Below are 21,001 nucleotides of genomic sequence, written 5' to 3'. Positions count from 1 at the left end.
CACCGAATTGCTCGATTGAAGAGACGATCTGCAAGAACTTGTTTGGTGTGGCTCTGAGGATCTTCCTTACTACATATGAGTCCTCCATCTTGTCGCCGAGCCCACGAATTGTGCTGACGATGGAATTCACTTTTATTAAGAAGTCGTTGACCGACTCCGTGCTCTTCATCCGCAAGCCATCCAGCTCTTCTTTGAGGGTTTGAACACGAGCATCCTTGACGCGTTTGGAACCTTGGTACATCATCTTGATGCACTCCCATACCTCCTTGGAAGTTTCCTTCTCGAATACTACCCGCAGTGTCTCCTCCGGGATGCCTTGATAGATGGCGGCAAGCGCTATCTGATCCTTCTTCATGTCCACCTTTTCCTTTGGGTCATCGTGCTCGACAGCATCCCAAACGCCTTGTGCACGCATGAACACCTTCATCTTGATTGCCCATGTTGTGCAGTTGCTCCTCGTGAGCATTGGATAGTGTAGCGACACCAGTGAACTCTCTTTTGCCAGTGCCCCTAATCCAGACATCATCACCGATGTTGATTTGCTACCTCTGCTACCCTTCGACCGCACACAAGAGATTTCCTAGTTTCTCCGAGTATGTATCTTTTGAGTACTTACAAACTTGCCGAGTAGTTCGCCGAGTAGATCCAAGCTCGCTGAGTACTTAACCAAGTACTTCTGAGTTTCTCGACGAATTCTAGCTCTAATTTTCAACTAGGCTCTGATACATATTATTGGTTTTGATATCCAAGATCGAATAATTATAGAAACATAAGAACACACGAGTTTTCAAGGCCGCGACAACTTAGCCTTTACTTTCCTCTTGATTTGAGCTCACTCAGTACTTAACCAAGTACTGTCGAGCTTCTCGACCTTACAACTTGATCGATTTTATTCTCATAGCCTTTCTCTTCTCCGAGACATATTATAAGGTGCCCTCCTCCCTTTATTATATAGAAGCTAAGTACTAGACTCTGAATCCTACTTCGATACAATTATTTTCCTACTCAGTCTCTAATCCTACTCCTATTAAGATACTATTTTAACTTTGACATGAACTCTCATAAATATCAAAATTAAACCTACAATAAAACAAAATTAATTTTCAACAGCCGTCACCCCCACATTTGGCGTTCTCACCATTGCCCCTTCTGCCGGTCCATAAAGCAATCAGCTGCGGAGGTAAATCAACGACACATCCTTCCTTTGAATCTCCCGATTTATTTGTTTCCCCAACTGCTCTTCCGCACCGCCCCCCCCCCCCCCCCCGGTTTGCTTCCCTCCTCCAGCTGTTGTCAGCATTGACCCTGATTTTTATTCTGTACAGGTCACAAACAGCTCTATAGGGTTTTAGTAGTCGAATCATGAATGTGATTCTCTATCTCCAGTATTTAGGATTACTTTCCTTTGCTACCATGATTTGCCAGCTTTTTTTTAGCATATTGATTATGTTGTTAATTTCCAGTGATTTGGTTCCCTAAATTCTCGACCCTTCAAGTTGGCCCTTTTACTGTTCTGCTTCCTTTTTTTTTGCTTTAAGTTCATCACACCATTACTGCTTCTTTGTTCTTTTCTCTGTCTTCTGTTTTCTTTAGTCGACCAGGCATTGTATAATCATCACATTATTCTATAGCATGTTATTACCGACGATAATATATTTACCTTTTTTCCATGTTCATTAGCTATATGCATGTCGTCGAGCAGTAGATCTCTCACACAACGCCGTGCGCGTCAGCAATCTATTTCACCTCCGATAGATATAATTCACCAGTTGCATCTTAGTTAGCTGCTTTAATAGTTGGCAATTCTTATTCTGGAGGCAGTGAATTTGATATCGTTGTTGAATGTCATAGTGGTGAATTCAAACATGTTCAGCCTATTCATCCAGCACTTATGGCTCTTCAGTATCCTCTTTTATTTCCGTATGGAGAGCCAAGCTTTTATTTGTGCATTAAGTACAAAAAATCCCATGATCAACCATTGACTGGTAGACAAAAAGTTACTATGCTTGAATACTATTGCTATTATGCTCAATATCGGAAAGATCAACCTAACCCTTACATATGTTGTGGGCGTTTATCTGACCAAGCTTCTGTTAATGGATAAGCTTCTGTTAATACATATTCTTACATTGAGAGCAAATGATTAACATTTCATTTTTTTCATCAATCTAAAATAAGATCTAAAACTTACCAAGGCATTACAGAGGCTATGAATAGAAGTGCATTAATAGGAAGAGGCGTAGGTGTAAAGCGAACATTACCTTCAAGTTTTATTAGTAGCAGAAGATATTTAGTAAAAAATTACCATGACTGTATGGCTACCTGTAGTGTTTGTGGAGCACCATAACTTTTCATCATATATACTTGCAATAGCAACTGGCCTCAGATAGTGGAAGCCATCAAATATGAACCAAGTCAAAAACCTCACTGAAATGACATTATTGTTTGGGTCTTCCACCTGACACTGTATGAGATGCTAGATGATATCAAACGAGATTCTATTTTTGGACTAGCTCTAGCAAGTAATCCATATTGTTACCATTATTACACATAAGTAGGACATTCGTGCATATTTTTGCCCCATAAGATAAGGAAATATATGATATTTCCAAAGGATTTGTTATATATATAGCTGCACTTTCTTTTCCCCAATGAATATTAAAATGAAAATTTTATTGCAGTCATCCACACTAATGAATTTAAAAAACGTGGCCTTCCTCATTCACATATCTTAGCATGGTTAGCTCATGAGAGATTTGAGTCTTCATGTAGTTCTATTGATTCATTTGTTTGTGCTAAAATCTCTGATAAAGAAAGAGATCCTTTGGGTTTTCATCTGCTCAAGGAATTTTTGACCCATGGACCATGTGGAAGGTATAATCCAAATTCTCCATGTATGAAAAATGGAGTTTGCAGTAAAAGGTACCCAAAATCAATTTGTAAAGAGGCATATATTGACCAAGATAGTTTTCCAATATACCATCGTCGTAATGATGGTAGAAGTATTGTCAAGAATGGAATCAAACTAGACAATCGTTGGGTAGTTCCTTATAATATGATCCTGCTGAAAAAACACCAAGCTCATATCAATGTTGAAGCTTGTAACAATACTAACTTGGTGAAATATTTATTCAAGTATGTAATGAAAGGACCAGATTGCGCTAAAGCTTCTTTAGTTAACTCATCATCAAATGATTCTTCACATGGAGACACAGATCAACCATAGAACAATGATGGAGTAGATAAAATTGTTGAATACATCAAATCAAGATATTTATCAACATGTGAAGCATTCTGGAGACATTTCACATTTGAAATACATGGTAAGATTCCTACTATCGAATGCCTCTATGTTCATTTGCCTGGGATGAATATTGTTATATGTCATGAAGAAGAAGATTTACAAGATGTGGTAGATGATCCTAATTCCCAGAAAATAATGCTCACATAATGGTTTGCTACTAATCAATAAAATCCTAATGCAAGAGATTTAACCTATTGTGATTTTCCAACAAAGTGGATATGGCACCCAGATACAAAAACATGGACCAAAAGAGGTGTACATACACCTAAAATAGGTAGGTTGCGATTCATACATCTTAGAACTGGTGAAGCCTTTTACCTACGAATACTACTTATAGTCGTTCGTGGTGCTAGATGCTATGAAGATATCCGCACTTATAAAAATATAACGCATCCCACATTCCATGAGGCATGTAAGGCCCGTGACCTAATTGGAGATGACATTGAATTTTTAGTTTATCTAAAGAAGCAATCATTTGGGCTACAACTTATCAGCTAAGACATCTATTCATGGCAATTGTTGTATAATGTAGTGTCAGTGACATACAACTTTTATTTGATAAATATTGGTAGCACATGGCTGATAATATTGTATACCAAATTCGTAAAACACTCAACAACAATTCCTATAGAATACTTATGGAACATCTAAAGGTATTACTGCTGTAAGAATTAGACAATGTTTACCAAAAAGGGGATATCTTTATCAGTGCACAATCTCTCAGTCCTAATAGACATGCCTATCAATTCTTCTAGGAACAGACTGGTCATTGAGGAACTCTCTTATGACAGAAACTCTGTTCAACAAGAAGCAGATAATACGTACCAAGCCCTGAATAGCCAACAAAAAAATGTCTTTACTGCAATCATGGCTAATTTCGAAAGCAACACTAGCTTCCTTTATTTTGTATCAGGTATTTATTTTTATTTTTTTTGTCTCCTTTCCAAATGTGTCCAATGTGATATATTCAATTGCACATATGCAAGTAAATAAAGAACTTCTGGAACATATATTTTGTAACAGGTTTTGGAGGGACTGGGAAAACATTTATGCGGAACCATTATCTCCAAACTTCGGTCCCAAGGTAAAATTGTATTGGCTATAGCTTCACGTGGTGTTGCTGCTATGTTATTATCTAGCGATAGAACAACACATTCAAGATTCCAAATTTCACAAGATATAAATGAGAAAAGTACCTGTAATATTCGTCGAGGCACTAATCTATCAGAACTCCTCAACAAAACCGCATTAATATTATGGGACGAAGCACCAATTATTCATAGATTCTATTTTGAAGCATTGCATTGAAGCTTAAGAGATATACTCTCTATTGAAAATCCTGATAATAAATCTAAGCCATTTGGTGGTATGAATATTTTATTAAGAGGAGATTTCAGACATGTATTACCCGTAGTAAACACTGCAGCATCTACTGATGCAATTGCAGTTTCTTTAAGTAGTTCTCCGCTATGGTATCATTTCACGGTATTAATCTCACTATCAACATGCGTCTTCAAAATCCAAATTTAGATGCTGCTGAAAAAAGCAAAATGGCTTATTTCGCACAATGGGTTCTAGATGTTGGTGAAGGAAAAATTCCAACACATGATGGTCATGAGATTAACGATGAAAAATGGATAGCCCTACCTTCTGATCTTTTATTGCAAACTAATAACAACAATATTGAGGCAATTATAGATGCTGTTTATGATCACTTTACATCTAACTACAATTATGTTCAATATCTTAGTAAAAGAGCCATTGTATGTCCTTTGAACACAACTATTGATCAAATCAATGACAAAATGCTAGAGAATGTCCCAGAAGAAAATAGAAGCTACTTGAGCTATGACACTATTGTGAATTCCATTGAACAACCAGATGATTTTCCAATATTATATCCACCAGAGATTCTAAACTCCATATATCACTAAACAATTTTCCACAACATACATTAGTCTTGAAAATTGGTGTTCCTGTGGTTCTCCTGCAAAATATTGATCAACCAATAGGATTGTGTAATGGAACTCGGCTCATCATCACAAGACTAGATAATCATGTCATTGAAGCTAAAATCATTACATGATCTCACATTAACCTTCAAGTCTGTATGCCTCGAATTGTTCTACATGGAACAATCTCAAAATGGCCCTTCACTTTGGCACGCCGACAATTCCTCTTCAGGATTTGCTATGCCCTCACAATTAACAAATGTCAAGGACAAACACTTGACATAGTTGGCATATGTCTAAAATGCCTTATTTACACATGGGCAACTCAATATTGCTATATCAGGAGTGACATCAAAATAGGGATGTCAATGGGGACCTGATTCTCGATTTTCCTCGGAGAATTCCCCTATTAGGGGACGGGGATGGAGAGATTTTGTCCCCCGTGAACTCATATGGAAACGAGGACGGGAAGGCGCTCCCCGTTCCCGCTCCCTGCTATATTCCTCATATCACATATATATACGTTTTTCTTAGTATATAAATGTACAAATATTACATTACGTAGAGTAAATAATAAATTATTCTTATTCTTTTTTGTTTAACCTACGATATTTAATGAATCTTGTATTAATTAACTTCGTATGCATCAATAAATTACTTATTTATACAACATGCACATTATTAATATATAGAAATAATGAAATATAATTCAATTTTACCTCCTCATTGGGGACCCCATCCCCGCAAAATTCCCCACGGGGATGGGGATAGAGAACCCCCCCCCCCCCCGCATGTTGTAACTAAAGAGTTCACCATATTATAACTAAAGTGCCTACCATCATCAGAGAACACTGCAGTTCACCATGTTATAACCGCAATGTTTACCATGTTGTAACTACGATATTCACCATGTTGTAATTGTGATGTTCACTATGTTGTAATTATATGGACATAACTCCTTTATGATTCTAAAACTTCATCAAAATATAGTCTTGATGGATATTATTTTGTTAAGCATATTTTTTTCAATAATATGCATTAAACGGATCGAGAATCGGATCTGTGGTTCTAGAGATATTGCATTTTAACGATTCGAATCAAGAAAAGATTCTCCGCATGCAATGCTCTGGTGGGTGGATGATGGATGACGTGGCATAAGCTGGTTGGCTGGCTCATGTTGTTTGGTGCATGTTGGAGGCCGAGTTATAACTAGTCTATGTAACAAGTTGTAACTCGTAATTCTTTGGATTATAACTGACAGTTGCGGGATGTGCGCAACGCGAATGATAGCTACGCATAGGTGCAAAATAGCTTCGCCGTGTATCTCTCTCTCTCTCTCTCTCTCTCTCTCTATATATATATATATATATATATATATATATATATATATATATATATATATATATATATATATATGTATATTCTTCAACAATGTACCGGTGGACATCAGTGTATAATTTTGCTCATGATGTTTCAAAGTCGATATCAACAAAGATTTGCATCACTGCTATATATATTTATTTGATTCGTTATTTTTAATTTTTTACTTGGCCCTTCTTGCAATTTACATCAATGAAAATTTGTTGGACTTCTTGAATTCTGCTCACTAGATTCCAAAAACTGGGTTGCTATTTTATCCTACTTAATATGTCAGACCACTTTGATCTTATTAATAACTCTATTTTCTTTATGTATCATTGCAAAACTGTTGCAAAAACACTTGGGCTTAGTACATATATCCAGATATACAGCTTTACCTAATATTTCATTGAAATTTTACATTTGTTGCAGATGAAGTGTACTCCAGTGAAAAATATTAATCAAACATCGTACAAAGCAATGATTTGTGCAAGAATCACAAGATTAACAGAATATAAACTCGATGAGAATCCTGAAAAAATCCAAAGATTATACTTCATTCTGCTAAACGAAGAGGTACTATGTCTCTCATTTTCCACAATTTTCAAATTATACAAGAGAATAACAATTATTATATTGACACACGGGAAATCTATAGAAGCACAAGTACCTAAACATCAAGTAGAAGGATACAAATAACTGCTCAGAGAAGGAGAGGTTTACTTTATCTAGTTCTTTCATATTTTCCCACCAAGAGCAAGTTATCGAGCAATTGATCATATGTATATGAATAGATTCACTAGGTATACTGAAGTGAATGAATTACCAACAGTGCCACCAACATTTCCAAAGATTGCATATTCACTGGTCTCTTTTGATTTGCTCAAGGGTAGAATAAATTGCACCGATGATATGTTAGGTACTTTTCTTCTATATCTAAAGCTTTAATAATTTGCTATAGTCTTCTTAGTGCTACTATTTTTAATTTAGCAAAGATAAATGGAAACTAACATTAGGCATCAAACCTACAGATGTCATAGGTCGAGTCACCTCTGTATGGCATGCCACAACAGCATATGTTAAAGGCATAAGAAAGCCAATCTGACAATTGCACGTAACAGATGGAAGGTATAGTTAGCTGACACTATAAAACAGGAAAATGCTGGTATGAGTTCCAAAAATGGAGATTATTCCTTCATTATATGTCTTATGCAAATCAATTAGGGCAACCATTGAAGTTGTTCTTTGGGGACGACAAGCAGCAGAATTTCCAACTGAACAAATTATTGACGTGAGTAAAAGGAACCCAATCATTGTTTTGCTTCTTGGGATGACTAGTAAATCACGTGATGGTAACTACATATATCTCATTTTAGTTTGACCAGTAAAGTAGTAAAATATACATAGATATATATATGTATAAAACTAAAAAAAATCTATAAATGTTTATTTTCCACAGGTCAGCTAAAGATACAAGGAAGCACCACATGTCAATGGCATATCAACCCCATTATTCCTGAAGCAATTGCACTGCAGGACAAGTAAACACCTATCTCTGTGCCCTTTCCCTCTAGACAAATATTATGACAATAAAATCAAAATGCTATCTATTGATTTACACAGGTTCAAAACAATTCCCCATGAAGTATCATGGTTAGGTACACCAGTCACAAGTATAGAAATCATAGCTACTACGGTCAGTGAGCTCGCAGATGAAACCAATCCACACAAGATATATGTATCCTAATCTATCTTTTGACAAATTTAATAACACACATTCAACTACCAATTTTTTCCCTCAAGGCAATATCTAGCAATAATTTTGAATTATGCTCTGTTCAGGGAAACATATATTAGATTGATGTTATAATCAAAAACAACAAATCAGATCAGCCATGGTGGTATCTTGGTTATACGTCATGTCATAAAAGAGTTCTCAAAGAGGGCGATCATTATAGATGCCCAAAATGCACTGGAATACCTGCCGAACCAATGTATAAGCACAATTTATTTTTCCTTTTTCCTTGCAAAAAATACAAGTTTTTTATTCCAAAAAGGTAACAAATATATTACCAACTTGAACAGGCATCGTATTGCTATCATTGCAGTAGACCCAGCAAACTATTCTAAAGATGATCCAAAAAGTATCGAATTGGTCTTCTTTTCTAATATTGGTCAAGAGCTAACACGTGTTCCAGCACTAACACTAGCAGCAGCTGCAACAATAAATACGGAATTTGTACCTCCAGAAATCACATGATTATATGGCCACAAATATACGCTAAAAATCAGTGTCCCATTTTCATCTATGCAAAGAGATAACATATCATTTCAGGTAAAATTCATAGTAAATGTGCCAGGCATAGTGATTCTTGGTAACTTAGTTCCTCCTGAAACTTCTCGAGACCGGTCGGTTGCTCAAATTAGAAATTCTCCTTGTGGAATTCGAACTGTGTGGTGGTTTTTCTCGAGAAATCCTGCGCGAGTTCACGCAGCTCCTTTACCAGCACCGTGGTACCGCAGTAGAACACTCCTGCAACATCCGAGAAGCAGATATCAGTGTTTGATTCGGAGATGTACTGAAGTGATGCTGACTGATCCTGCTGTTCTAAACCCTTTTTACGTAAAGATTGAGCTGGTAAGATCATGCCTGATTTGACACAGTTAGGCAAGAGAGCACCACTTGAAAATATGGGCACAAATCTGCTGTCTATCTGACTTAACTTTGTAGTATTGAAAAAAATTCTATACCCATGTTTGACTATATATCTGTAACTAGACTGACCATGCTCACCATTTCAGAACTTTTTTTTTGGTTCTAGTCAATACCTATATACTAACGGGCCTGCGATCGGCGGCCTCCGGGGTCTGGTTGATGTAGATACTGTAGCAGTAGGTCCCCGCTTATGTGTACGTATAGGTATATGTATATATATATATAATTATATGTATATGTATATATATAAATATATGTATATGTATATTTATATGTATACATATGATTTTTATTTTCAAAAAATTTCATAAAAATTTCGAAAGGAATATTAGTTATACTGATAAATCGGCTGAAATAATCTAAAATACAAAGAAAAGTTTCTAAACTCAAAAAAATATGAAACAAATTTTGTTAGGTTTGTATTACTTTTATCTACACGTTAAAATTATATGTATGAACGAAAGTACTATTGTTTTCCTTATAATTAAGTGAATGTGTTAAATATTAATAAATTTATAAATAAATATTGAGATGTCTAAAATTATTGAATCTAATTTTTTAGCTTCTTTTGTCATGCTTATGAAAAAAAAAAGGACTTTTTTGTCATGCGCTATGTAAAAAAAGGACGCCGGCGTAGGCTCACCCTAGTTATCATCATATGTAACAATGATTGGCTGGTCCCTAATCTGTAACATATTTCCGGTTGCCACTGCCATGCGTCTAGTCTCTAGTGCAAGCTTTGGTGTCGTCTCATCATTCACTTTATTGGTTGTAGCTATCAGCAAGTAACAGTGAGTGGTTGGTCCCTACCTAACCTAAGTAGGATCTATTCAACGTTAACGCCAGCTTAGGTTCTGGGATGAAGCCACTGAAGATGGCTAAGTGAGTCAGGTAAAATAGCCCGATACTTAGGCATGGTAGCTAACGGGTTAGGTTGGCATGACACAATGATCTGGGTTGTGTTTAGGCTGGAGCTACGGTATGTTGGGCTGATAAGGTACGACCTATTTAAGTTTTTCTATTTTTTAATATCTTACATAATTTGTTTAGATCTAATATCATATAGGATATGTAGTGTAATGGTAGTGTGCTTGAATCCTAAGTGAAAGGTTGCGTGTTTGATTCTTGGTAAGTGCGAGTTTTTGTGATGTTTTCCAATTTTTCGGCTGACACACCAAAAAGGCCATCAACCTACCATACCGCGGGCCGGCACGGTATGACCCGATCTTAAGTGGGCCATGGCTGGGCTGGAGCAGTGACACGTGGGCTGCACGATACGGCCCGTTTTGATAACGGGTCTAGCAGGGCCGTGCCTAAATGGGCACATGTCGTGCTGGGCCAGGCCACCCATTTGGCAACATTTGTTAGCCACATTGCACTTTCATCTCAGTCTCTACCACAGGAACCCCCTTTCCATGTCCCTTCATCACTACCGGTTTGGCTAGAACCGACAACGATACATTCATCACTGTTGATTCCCATTAAAAACCAATAGTGATAGCCCATTAGGACACGAACCGACGATGATAATAGTTATCACCATCGGTTCTTAAAAAAAACCAACAATAATAGTGTCACTATCACTATCGGTTTTTATAGAAAACTACACTGAACCAAACCCACCTCATATTTATCTAAGTCCCAAAGTGAACCAGATCTTTAAGATAAGAGTCGAGCCAAGCCACAATTTTCATTTCTCCGCTCCTCTCTCTCTCCTTCTCTCTCTTTGAGCCACCTCAAATCCACCACCAGTGACGGGATCCCGGTGATGGGATCTGTGAGGGGCGCAATGACGGGGTTCTGACTTTTACTCTTGGTTCCACATCCATCAGGCCCCATGGAACTAGTAGTGAATGCCCTTTTTGTAGTTGTTGGGGTTCGCAATTAATGACCCCTGACGCCCTTGGCTCCGCTGGCATTAGTTCGTGGGCCTCAGACCTACGAGGCCTTCGGAGTTACCCCGGAGCCTACGGACCCTAGAGCCTGCCTACCCTCGAAGCATGCGGGGAGGGGGAGTCATCAAGTCTCCATAAAAAGATTAGCCAGAGGGAGTTCGTCGGTCTTCTTTTGCCTGCTACGAAGTGACCGGCATTAAATGCCGGTCACTTCGGTAGCCAGTTTGACACACAAGATAGGGTGGACACCGCATTCGGCGATCGACCAAGTTTACCGCTATTTGATGTCCATGTACCTGCAGTGGTAGGTAATATCTTCTAGGCAAGGTTAAAAGCACTTTACCTAGGCCCAGGTCATGTAATTCGGCCGGTCCTAGGTCCTTGTTACATAGTAATAACTTGTAGGCCATGTCTCATATAGCACTATAAATACCAAGCCATGGCTATCAGGCCAAGGGCCGAATCTTTCTACAATCAATACATTTGGTTTTGCCTTCCTCTCTAATACTTATTCTCCAAACTTGAGTCACCTCTCCAGAGGAGGCTCTCGCATCACCTTGTTCGTGTAAGGCATTTTCTTCCACCAACAATGCGCCGTCCGTGGGGAGCGAACATAAGTACTAGAGAGGTAGGATGCCACCCAAAAAGAAGGCCACCAGGGCCGCAGCATAGGTGGCCAACTTCCCGTCCATGCCGATGCGAAGGTCCACACTACCACCACGACCAAGCGCACGCTATGCCGGTGACAGCCCCCCAACCGAAGGGAATGAGGGCCATGTGGCCACCAACAGCCCAGCCACACCCCTAGCTGTGATTGACGATAAGGGCCCCCCCGCCTCGGAGACCCAGCAGCATAGTGCGGGCCCACTGTGTCCCTAGGGGCTACAACCAGCGCCATTGCTGTGAACGTCGCCTCAGCCGAATAGCAATCGCACGTGGTGGCCCTCCAGGTTCAGCTGGCAGAGCTGCAGGCGGCTCTGCTGGCCGTGCAACAACTCGCCAGGATGACCACCGCCACCCCCTTAATAGCCTGCATCGTCCTGGCCCAGGCTCCGAGGGGTGATGAGGGCTTTGTCAGCACGTCCATCACTGCCAAGCTCCCCCTGCGGTCAATGTGCAGGATTCGGGATGTCGGGCCTGCCAGTGCGAGGCTCCGATGCAAGACCGTGACCTCCCCTATAGGCATAACTGCAGGCCCTACCCTTCCCAGTGGAATTCCGGACCCCGAAGTTACCTAATTGATGGGAGATTCAAACCTAGATGAGTTTATTCACCTGTACGACCTCGCTATAGAGGCTAGCAGAGGCGGACAGGCAACCATGGCCAAGTGTTTCCCTCTCGCTCTGGGGGTAGCCCTCCGATGGTTCTGGACACTGGAGCTTGGAGCCTAAGACCATTTACGTGTGGGCCCAGCTCCAAGACACCTTCTATAACAATCCCAAGGCACCTTCGTCGAACCGGTGACCTCCGGGAGCCTGTTCAATGTCAAGCAGCAGCCAGGCGAGACTCTCCGGGATTACTTCCGGAGGTTTTCCCAAACCAAGACCCAGATTAAAGACATCTTAGAGTCATCGGTCATCGACATTATAACATAGGGTCTGGCCAACAGGCCCCTCTTCGATCGACTGCAACGACGCCCTGTGCGCTCGGTGGAGGCCCTCATGTTCAAATTCGAGGAATATGCATGTGCGGAGAAAGAGTGGCTCTGTCGGGGGCTCGTATAGGCCACCACGACCCCCACCGTTGAGCCTGAGAAGTCGACCTCGGAAGCAGGGTCCTCACACGCCCCTCCTCCATCAGCAAAAAGGGGCTCCGAAGAGGCTAACGGCTCCGGAGTCTGCAAGGCACGGCTACAACAGCGGCATGGCGTCTACAATATTAATCAAGTTCGAGGGGCTCTGAACCCACATCGTTCTAGGGGCCGCAGCCTAGGGCACTCCAGAGCCTTCCCTGAGCGGCATCACGCCCTGGGCTGGCCCCCTGAGGAAGGATACTGGTGCACTCTGCACAGAGCCAGACATGGCAATAACATTGAAGACTACCAGACGTGGCCATAACATTCTGAGAGGAGTACCTCGGGAGGCAACTAGCACTCACAATGATGGAGGAGGCCAACGACTAGTGACCCGAAGGCCATAGACCAGCGACAGGAGGTCAGGTTGACCATCTGGCCTTGCAGAACCCTTCTTAGCTGACTTTGCCTCCTCCGCCTCTGCCACTCATGGAGCATTATAACAATGGGGGGGGGGGGGGGGGACAGGGCTAGGTAGGTGGTTCTCTCCATAACAAGGGAGGCAGCTCTAGCTGCTCATCAAAACATCAGTAGCGAGACTACACGTGTGAGGTCAACCACATCGGGGCAACCAGCATCCATCGTCAGGCCCTTGGGTGGGCCGACGCCCCCGTAACATTCACCTCTAACAACTCCGAGGGAGTGAAGTTCCCCCATTCCAATGCCTTAGTCATCTCTACCATCATCGCCGAACCTTCTCTTCATGCACGCCTTAGTCGACGGAGGCAGTTCGGCGAACCTTCTCTTCATGCTGCCTTCAACCAGCTTCGCATTCCATGGAACCGACTCTCTTCTGCCCGTAGGCCCCTGCAGGGGTTCAACGGGGCCCTCCTTGACGCCTTAGGCCAAATAGAACTTCTGATCGTCTTCGGCGAGGGCTCCACAGCACGGACCGAAGTGATCACCTTCGACATTGTGGACGTACCCTACGCCTACAATGTCATCTTGGGTCGGGGGACTCTGAACATGTTCGGAGCCGTCCCCCATCACAACTACCTCTACCTAAAAAAGCCCGAACCCTAGGGGATAATCTACATCCAGGGTGACCAAGACTTGGCAAGATGCATCGAGTACGGGAACCTCGCTCCTCTAACGGCTGTCACATCAATAATGTGGCCAAAGAAAGCTTCCAAGGCCTCCCTTTGGCGCACCCCAAACAATACGACTCTCCAAAGCCACAACCGGAGGGGGACATAAAACATGTTCCATCATGTTCGGGCCAACCCAACCAAACTTTCCAAATTAGGGTAGACCTCACTCTGGAGCAGGAAGCCCAGCTCCTGATCGTCCTGTAAGGCAACCTCTATGCCTTCGCATGGTCCCCGCAAGACCTCCCTGGAGTGGACTGCTGCATCATCGAACATGCCCTCCGGGTTGATCCAAGGGCCAGGCCAGTGCGCCAGGGGCTTTGTAAGCTCTCCTTTGAACGGGCGGAGGCCACAAAAGAGGAGGTCCAGAAGTTGCTGGAGGCTAGCGTCATCCGAGAGGTCATACACTAGGAGTGGTGCTCCAACCCCATCTTGGTTAAGAAACACAATGGGAAATGACGCATGTGCATCGAATTCACATCACTCAACAAAGCCTACCCTCGAGATCCGTACCCCTCCCTTACTTCGACTAGCTAGTAGACTACACCGCTGGCTATGAATTGCTGAGCTTCATGGACGCATACTCCGGATACCACCAGGTGTTGATGGCTATGGAGGATGAGGGCAAGACTAGCTTCATCACCCCTTTCGGGGTATACTGCTACATTCGGATGCCTTTCGGCCTCCGAAATGCCGGAGCCACTTTACCCTATTTGGTACACAAAATCATGGAGCAACAATGGGGCAACAATGTCGAAGCCTATGCAAATGACATCATTGTGAAAAGCAAACTCGAGGCCAACCACATTACCGACCTTCAAGAAACATTTGATAGCCTCTGGGCTGCAGGTGTGCGGCTTAATTCTAAGAAGTGCATGTTTGGCGCCAAGGCCGGCAGGTTGCTGGGATACCTTGTCTCCTAGAGGGGCATCGAGGCTAACCCCGGCAAGATCCATGCCATTACAAAAATGTCACCCCCACCAGTGCGAAGGGGGTCCAACGCCTTGCTGGCCGCCTCGCAGCCCTTAGCCATTTCCTCACCAAATCCACTAAACATAACCTTCCATTGTTCAAAACGCTGAGGGGCTCCGAACCTTTTAGATGGACTCTGAAGTGCCAGGTCGCTTTCAATGCCCTCAAGGTCCACCTTTTTGACCTCAAGACGCTCACAATAATCCTTCCTGGTGAAGGGCTCCTCCTGTACTTATCCGCCTCTACCTCTGCTATAAGTGTTGCACTAATATAGGAGGAGGAGAATAACGGATGTTCCACACAAAGGGCCATATACTACATATCGGAGGCCTTGGTTAGGGCCAAGACGCGCTACACATAGCCGGAGAAAATGGCATATGCCCTCCTGATGGCCTCGCGCAAGCTCTGACACTACTTCCTCGCCCACAACATTATAGTACCAACCTCATACCCGCTCAGCGACATGTTTCACAATCGAGAGGCGACCGGAGGCATCGGCAAGTGGGCTGTGGAGCTAGCCCCCTTCGCGGTAAAGTTTGTAACCCGTATGGCCATCAAGTCACAGGTCTTGACTGACGTCATTGCCGAATGGACCCTAGCACCCGCCAGACCCTCCACAACCCCTCCTCAAAATGTATGGACAATATACACTGATGGAGCGTATGGTTATGCCGGTGCAGGGGCTGGTGTGGTCCTCATCTCCCCTACAGGTCAGCAGACTGAGTTAGCCGCCCGCTTGGAATTAAATATAACCAATAACATCTTTGAATACGAAGCTGTCCTCTTGGGCCTCTGAAAGGCCCAGGCCTTAGAAGCCGCCAGACTCATCATCAAAACTGACTCCCAGGTAGTCACTGGGCACGTAGACAAGAGATTCCAAGTTTGGCATCCAGATCTGGCAAGATATCTCGAAGCCATCCGCAAGACTGGAGGGTCTTTCTGCAGCATATCAATACGAAGCATACCGCGAACGGACAACGAACTGGTAGATGCCTTGGCAAAAGCTACTGCTAGGAGCGGAGACATGCCAGTGGAGCCTTCTTCGAGGTCCTCCACCAGCCAACGACCGGTACCCCAGACGGGACAGTCGCCGCCGTCCTCCCTATTGGACCCCCGGACTGGAGGGCCCCCCTCTTTTCCTTCCTAAGCGGAACGGCGGAGCCGGACGACCCTGTCGCGCTCTGTCGCATTGAACACCGCACTAGGGGCTACCTCCTGGTTGACGGGTCCCTTTGTAAAGTAGGGGTTTTCGCCCCCTCCTCCGCTACATCACCAAGCAGGAGGGGGCCGACCTCCTCTAGGAAACTCATGCAGGACTTTGTGGTAATCATCTAGCGCCCCATGTCTTGGCTGGCAAAGCACTATGCCAAGGGCTTTACAGGCCCGCAGTTATGTCTGATGTGGAGGAACTCATCCGCACCTGCCAATGATGCTAATGGATGGGACGCCGAAGCCACAGGCCCCGACCCCCCTACAGCCGATCGCTCCCGTCTGGCCCCTAACACGCTGGGGAATGGACCTCATCGGATCGTTCCCAAGCACCAAGGACAACCTTTGGTACGCAGTGGTGGCATTGGAGTACTTCTCCAAATGATTCGAAGTCGAGCCCCTCACGACAATCACATCCAAGAATGTCCAGAAATTCTTTTGGAAAAATATAACCTACCACTTTAGTGTCCCACGATAACTCACAGTCGACAACAGAATGCAATTCCACTCCGGATTGTTCAGAGAATTGTACGCCGAACTCGACATCGAGCTATGCTTCGCTGTCATCTGTCACCCACAATCCAGCAGGGCCATTGAGCGTGCCAACGACAACATCCTCTCAAGCCTAAATCGACACCTCGTAGGTCTAGCTAAAGGCATATGGGTTGAAGAGCTTCCAAAGATCTTGTGGTCCCTTCGCACCATGGTCACACAACCAACAGGATTCACCCCCTTCCGCCTCCTATATAGTGATGAGGCAATGACTCCGACTGAAATCAAAGGACGCTCACTCCAAGTTCAACTGCCATAGGCTGCCGAAGAAAGAGAGCTCTCCCTAGACCTCGCTGAAGACATGTGGCTCCATGCCGTCCAGAATCTCGATCACTGAATCGCCGAAACCAAGGCCTGGTACAATCCCCAGGTCGTTCCACAAAGCTTTGAACCCGAAGACCTAGTGCTCCAGCGCGCCCTGGCTCCGAGAAAACTGCGCAACAAATGGGAAGGCTCGTACCTAGTCCTCGAGTCCAACAGGCCTGGCACCTACTGCTTCGTAGACAAAGAAGGGACCCCCTCGACCATAGTTGGACCACAGAGACCCTTCGCTAGTACTATGTGTAGAAATCCTCCACACTACCCCTGTCACGGCAACCAACCACGGGCTAGTCTAGGGGTCCTCAGGCTCAGGCCTCCCACATAGGCTAAATCCATATAAGGTACGCCCCATCGTTCACCTCTCCAATTCAGCATTTAAGTTTACTTTTGACCTTCACATGGCTTGCAAATAGCCTTAGGTTGACGCATGTTGAGAATAGCCATCTGAAGCTAGGGACATTATCTACTGCAAATAGCTATTTGCTCATAACAGTACATACAAAACCTAGCTAGAGTTGTATCCTTCTTCAAAAAGCCTCCACCATCTTGAAGGCATAGCCTTCGTGGCAGAGACTAAGAACCCTCTGGCATCTTTAAGGCCCAGCCTATGTGCCGAAGAGTTGTGGACCCTCTGCCATCTTGAAGATATAGCCTCCATGGTAGAGAAATTGAACCCTCTGACATCTTTAAGGCTAAGCCTATGCGCTACAGAGATGTGGACCCTCCACCATCTTGAAGGCATAACCTTCGTAGCGGAGAGGAAAAGCCCTCCGGCATCTTTAAGGCCCAGCCTATGTGCTAGAGAGGTGTGGACCCTCCGTCATCTTAAAGGCATAGCCTCCGTGGCGGAGTTCGAACCCTCCAGCATCTTTAAGGCCTAGCCTACGTGTCGGAAAGGAGTGGACCCTCCGCTATCTTGAAGGCATAGCCTGCGTGGCGGAGAGGTCAAACCCTCTAGTATCTTTAAGGCTCAGCCTACGTGCCAGAGAGGTGTGGACCCTCCGTCATCTTGAAGGCATAGCCTGTGTGGCGGAGAAGTTAAACCCTCCAGCATCATTAACGCCTAGCCTATATGTAAGAGAGATGTGGATCCTCCACCATCTTGAAGGCATAGCCTTCATGACGGAGAGGTCGAACCCTCTAGCATCTTTAAGGCCTAGCCTATCTGTTGGAGAGATGTGGACCCTCTGCCATATTGAAGCCATAGCCTTCGTGGCAGTGGCAGAGGAACTAGCACCGCCTAAGTGTTCGCCGCCCACTCACATCGACGGGCGTGGCCTTGAGCACTAGAACTAGCCATGAAGGTCCCTAGGAGGCGGCGAGAAGCGCTAAATGATGATGAACGCCGCTAAATGATGATGAAAGATGGCAGAGCGGTGAACGGTGATCACGCACATGTGCTAAAGCAAGAACAGCCTAGAGCATAGGTGCAGAACAAGGCTGTCGCTTGGACTGGACCCTCTCTTTATAAAGCTAAGGGATGAGTCATTGCCTCTAGAGGCGAGCATGCACGCCCCGTCCCTTCAAACAACAAGGTGTCATGTGTCCCACTACCACCTGGCAGGATGTGACTGTCCCACTAACCACAGGTCACATTAAATGCCCTCTCTCATAGGTCTAGTCAAGCATCTAGCTCAACCGTCGGAATGGACCTATAGAACAACTTGAAGAAAGACAAAGGACCATAGGCCCTCCGGCTGTGGAGCCAGGACTACCGGAGGCCCCTGCCCCGAATACCGCGGGGCCGGCCGCTCCGCTGGCCGTTCTTGCGATGGGCTACTGTTGGGGATCGCCATTAAGGACCCCCGGTACCTATGGCTCCGCTGGTGTTAGCTTGTGGGCTCTAGACCTATGAGGCCTCCAGAGCTCCTGGGCTCCAGAGTTGCCTCGAGCCTTTGGACCCGGGAGCCTGCCTCCCCTCAAAGCATGGGGGGAGGGGGAGTCATCAAGTCTCCATAAAAAGATCAGCCAGAGGGAGTCCGTCAATCGTCTTTTGCCTGCTATGAAGTGACCAGCATTAAATGCTGGTTACTTCGGTAGCCAGTTTGACACACAAGATAGGGTCAGCGCCGTATTTGTTAAATGACCAAGTTTACTACTACTTGATGTCCATGTACCTGTTGTGGTAGATAATATCTTCGGGGCAAGGTTAAAACTACTTTATGTAATTTGGCTGGTCCTAGTTTATTATTATATAGTAATAACTTGTAGATCACGCCTCACTGAAGGTGATATGCCCTAGAGGCAATCATAAAGACGATTGTATCATACATCTATGCTAATGTACTTCTGAATAATATATTATTTCAAGAATGACTATCATTTACTTTGACTGGCAAATGTGTGATTGTTCATGAAACTCTTTGTTTATATCATGATGTTATTCTTAGTCGATCCGTGGTCGCATATCATTGTGATGATACAAAAGACCAGCACATATATTGATTGATAATCACGTTTCATAGATTATAGGTATAGAGATACCAGATCAATAATGTGTATATTTATGTTAGAGAACATAATGTTGGATAGACTCACCTTGAAATACTGCTGGGATTGTTATTATGATGTACCATCAGTTGTTATCTCAAATGGTGTACCTGCAGGATCCTTAGACTTGAGATCGTCATTGATTTCCAGAATGTATAGTGACATACTTTGAGGCTGCCAAACGCTATTCCATAACTAGGTAGTCATAAAGGTAATTTTCGGGTTTGTTATGAAATATGTCGTGGGGTGTGAGCGATCAAGATGGAATTTGTCCCTTCTTGATAACGGGAGAGATATCTCTGGACCACTCGAGGTAGTGCATGGCCATGCTAATATGATTAAAGAGTTAATTATGATGAATCCAATGCTTGATCGAGTGAATGGTCAAGCTATCATAAGGGTGACACGTATCTCGCCTTGAGCTTAACTGGTGTTGTGAGGTGAAGGGATCGATGCATGTGTATATTAAGGTTCAATCGATATAATCTTTTGTGTATACTTAGGAGTCAACATGTCCTGTTAGGGGTCACTATTGATTTCAATTTGGAAAGGATTTCTGAATCGTAATGGGTTGGAACAAATCATACGGGTTTTGATTGGATTGTGATCCATAAGAAGTTAGAGTTCTAAAAGGCTTCCAACATGGAAGCCTATTGACGAAGCTCTATATAAGGACATATGTGGGTATGGCATGTAAAGGTTGAGCCACTTCAAAACTCTAACCGCAGCTTTCCACACGATCTCCCAAAACCCTAGCCGCACGTGCAGTGCTAGTACATCATCGCTCAGCGTTTCTGCCTAGTACGTGTGGATACTGTAAAGGCGATGCTACTATCGCGGCACTGATCTTCTCGGTGAGTTGATTGTGACGTGTTCGGGACTGGTCGCCGGTCGTGATGAACTGATCGATATAGCTGCTCGTCTGGTCGCAGAGCATAACGTGATCACTCGGATCTGGTCGGACAGCACGACACGACAACTCAGAACTAGTCGATGACATGACATATCTGATCGGGAGCTGGTCGAGGAGCATGACCACCTGCTCGGAGTTGGTTGAGGAGCATGACCACCTGCGCGGGGCTGATCGCGTAACTGATCGAGAAGCTGCTCGAGGAATTTGACGTGCACGACGTTGGATTGGTCTACTCCAACTCTTCTTCTGTTGTACTGTGCGTCGAGCAGTAGCGATCTATGATCTCAAACTAGTGTGGTTTTCTAGATAAATGCAGTAGAAATTTTTTATTTTAAGCTAGCGTAGCCTGCCCATTTTCCAACACTCAGATAGCATTATAAATACCAAGCTATGGCTATCGGGCCAGGGGCTGAATCTTTCTACGATCAATACCTTACC

The 21,001-nt window shown here is 43.9% G+C and overlaps 1 protein-coding gene across 1 annotated transcript in view; it reads right to left on the bottom strand.

The window, feature by feature from the left end:
* Positions 1 to 8,697: 8,697 nt before the first annotated feature.
* LOC133886087 (respiratory burst oxidase homolog protein B-like) overlaps positions 8,698 to 21,001 on the bottom strand; it is a 32,899-nt gene continuing 20,595 nt past the window's right edge. The window contains exon 8 of the mRNA XM_062325815.1: positions 8,698 to 9,148. Within this exon, the coding sequence (XP_062181799.1) occupies positions 9,039 to 9,148 (110 nt within the window). The 3' untranslated portion in view covers positions 8,698 to 9,038. The remainder of the gene's footprint in view (positions 9,149 to 21,001) is intronic.

Source organism: Phragmites australis, chromosome 12, assembly GCF_958298935.1.
Source record: "Phragmites australis chromosome 12, lpPhrAust1.1, whole genome shotgun sequence".
Classification (NCBI taxonomy): Eukaryota; Viridiplantae; Streptophyta; class Magnoliopsida; order Poales; family Poaceae; genus Phragmites; species Phragmites australis.
The sequence above is the reverse complement of the archived record's forward strand: the minus strand, read 5'-3'. Positions and strand labels throughout refer to the sequence as shown.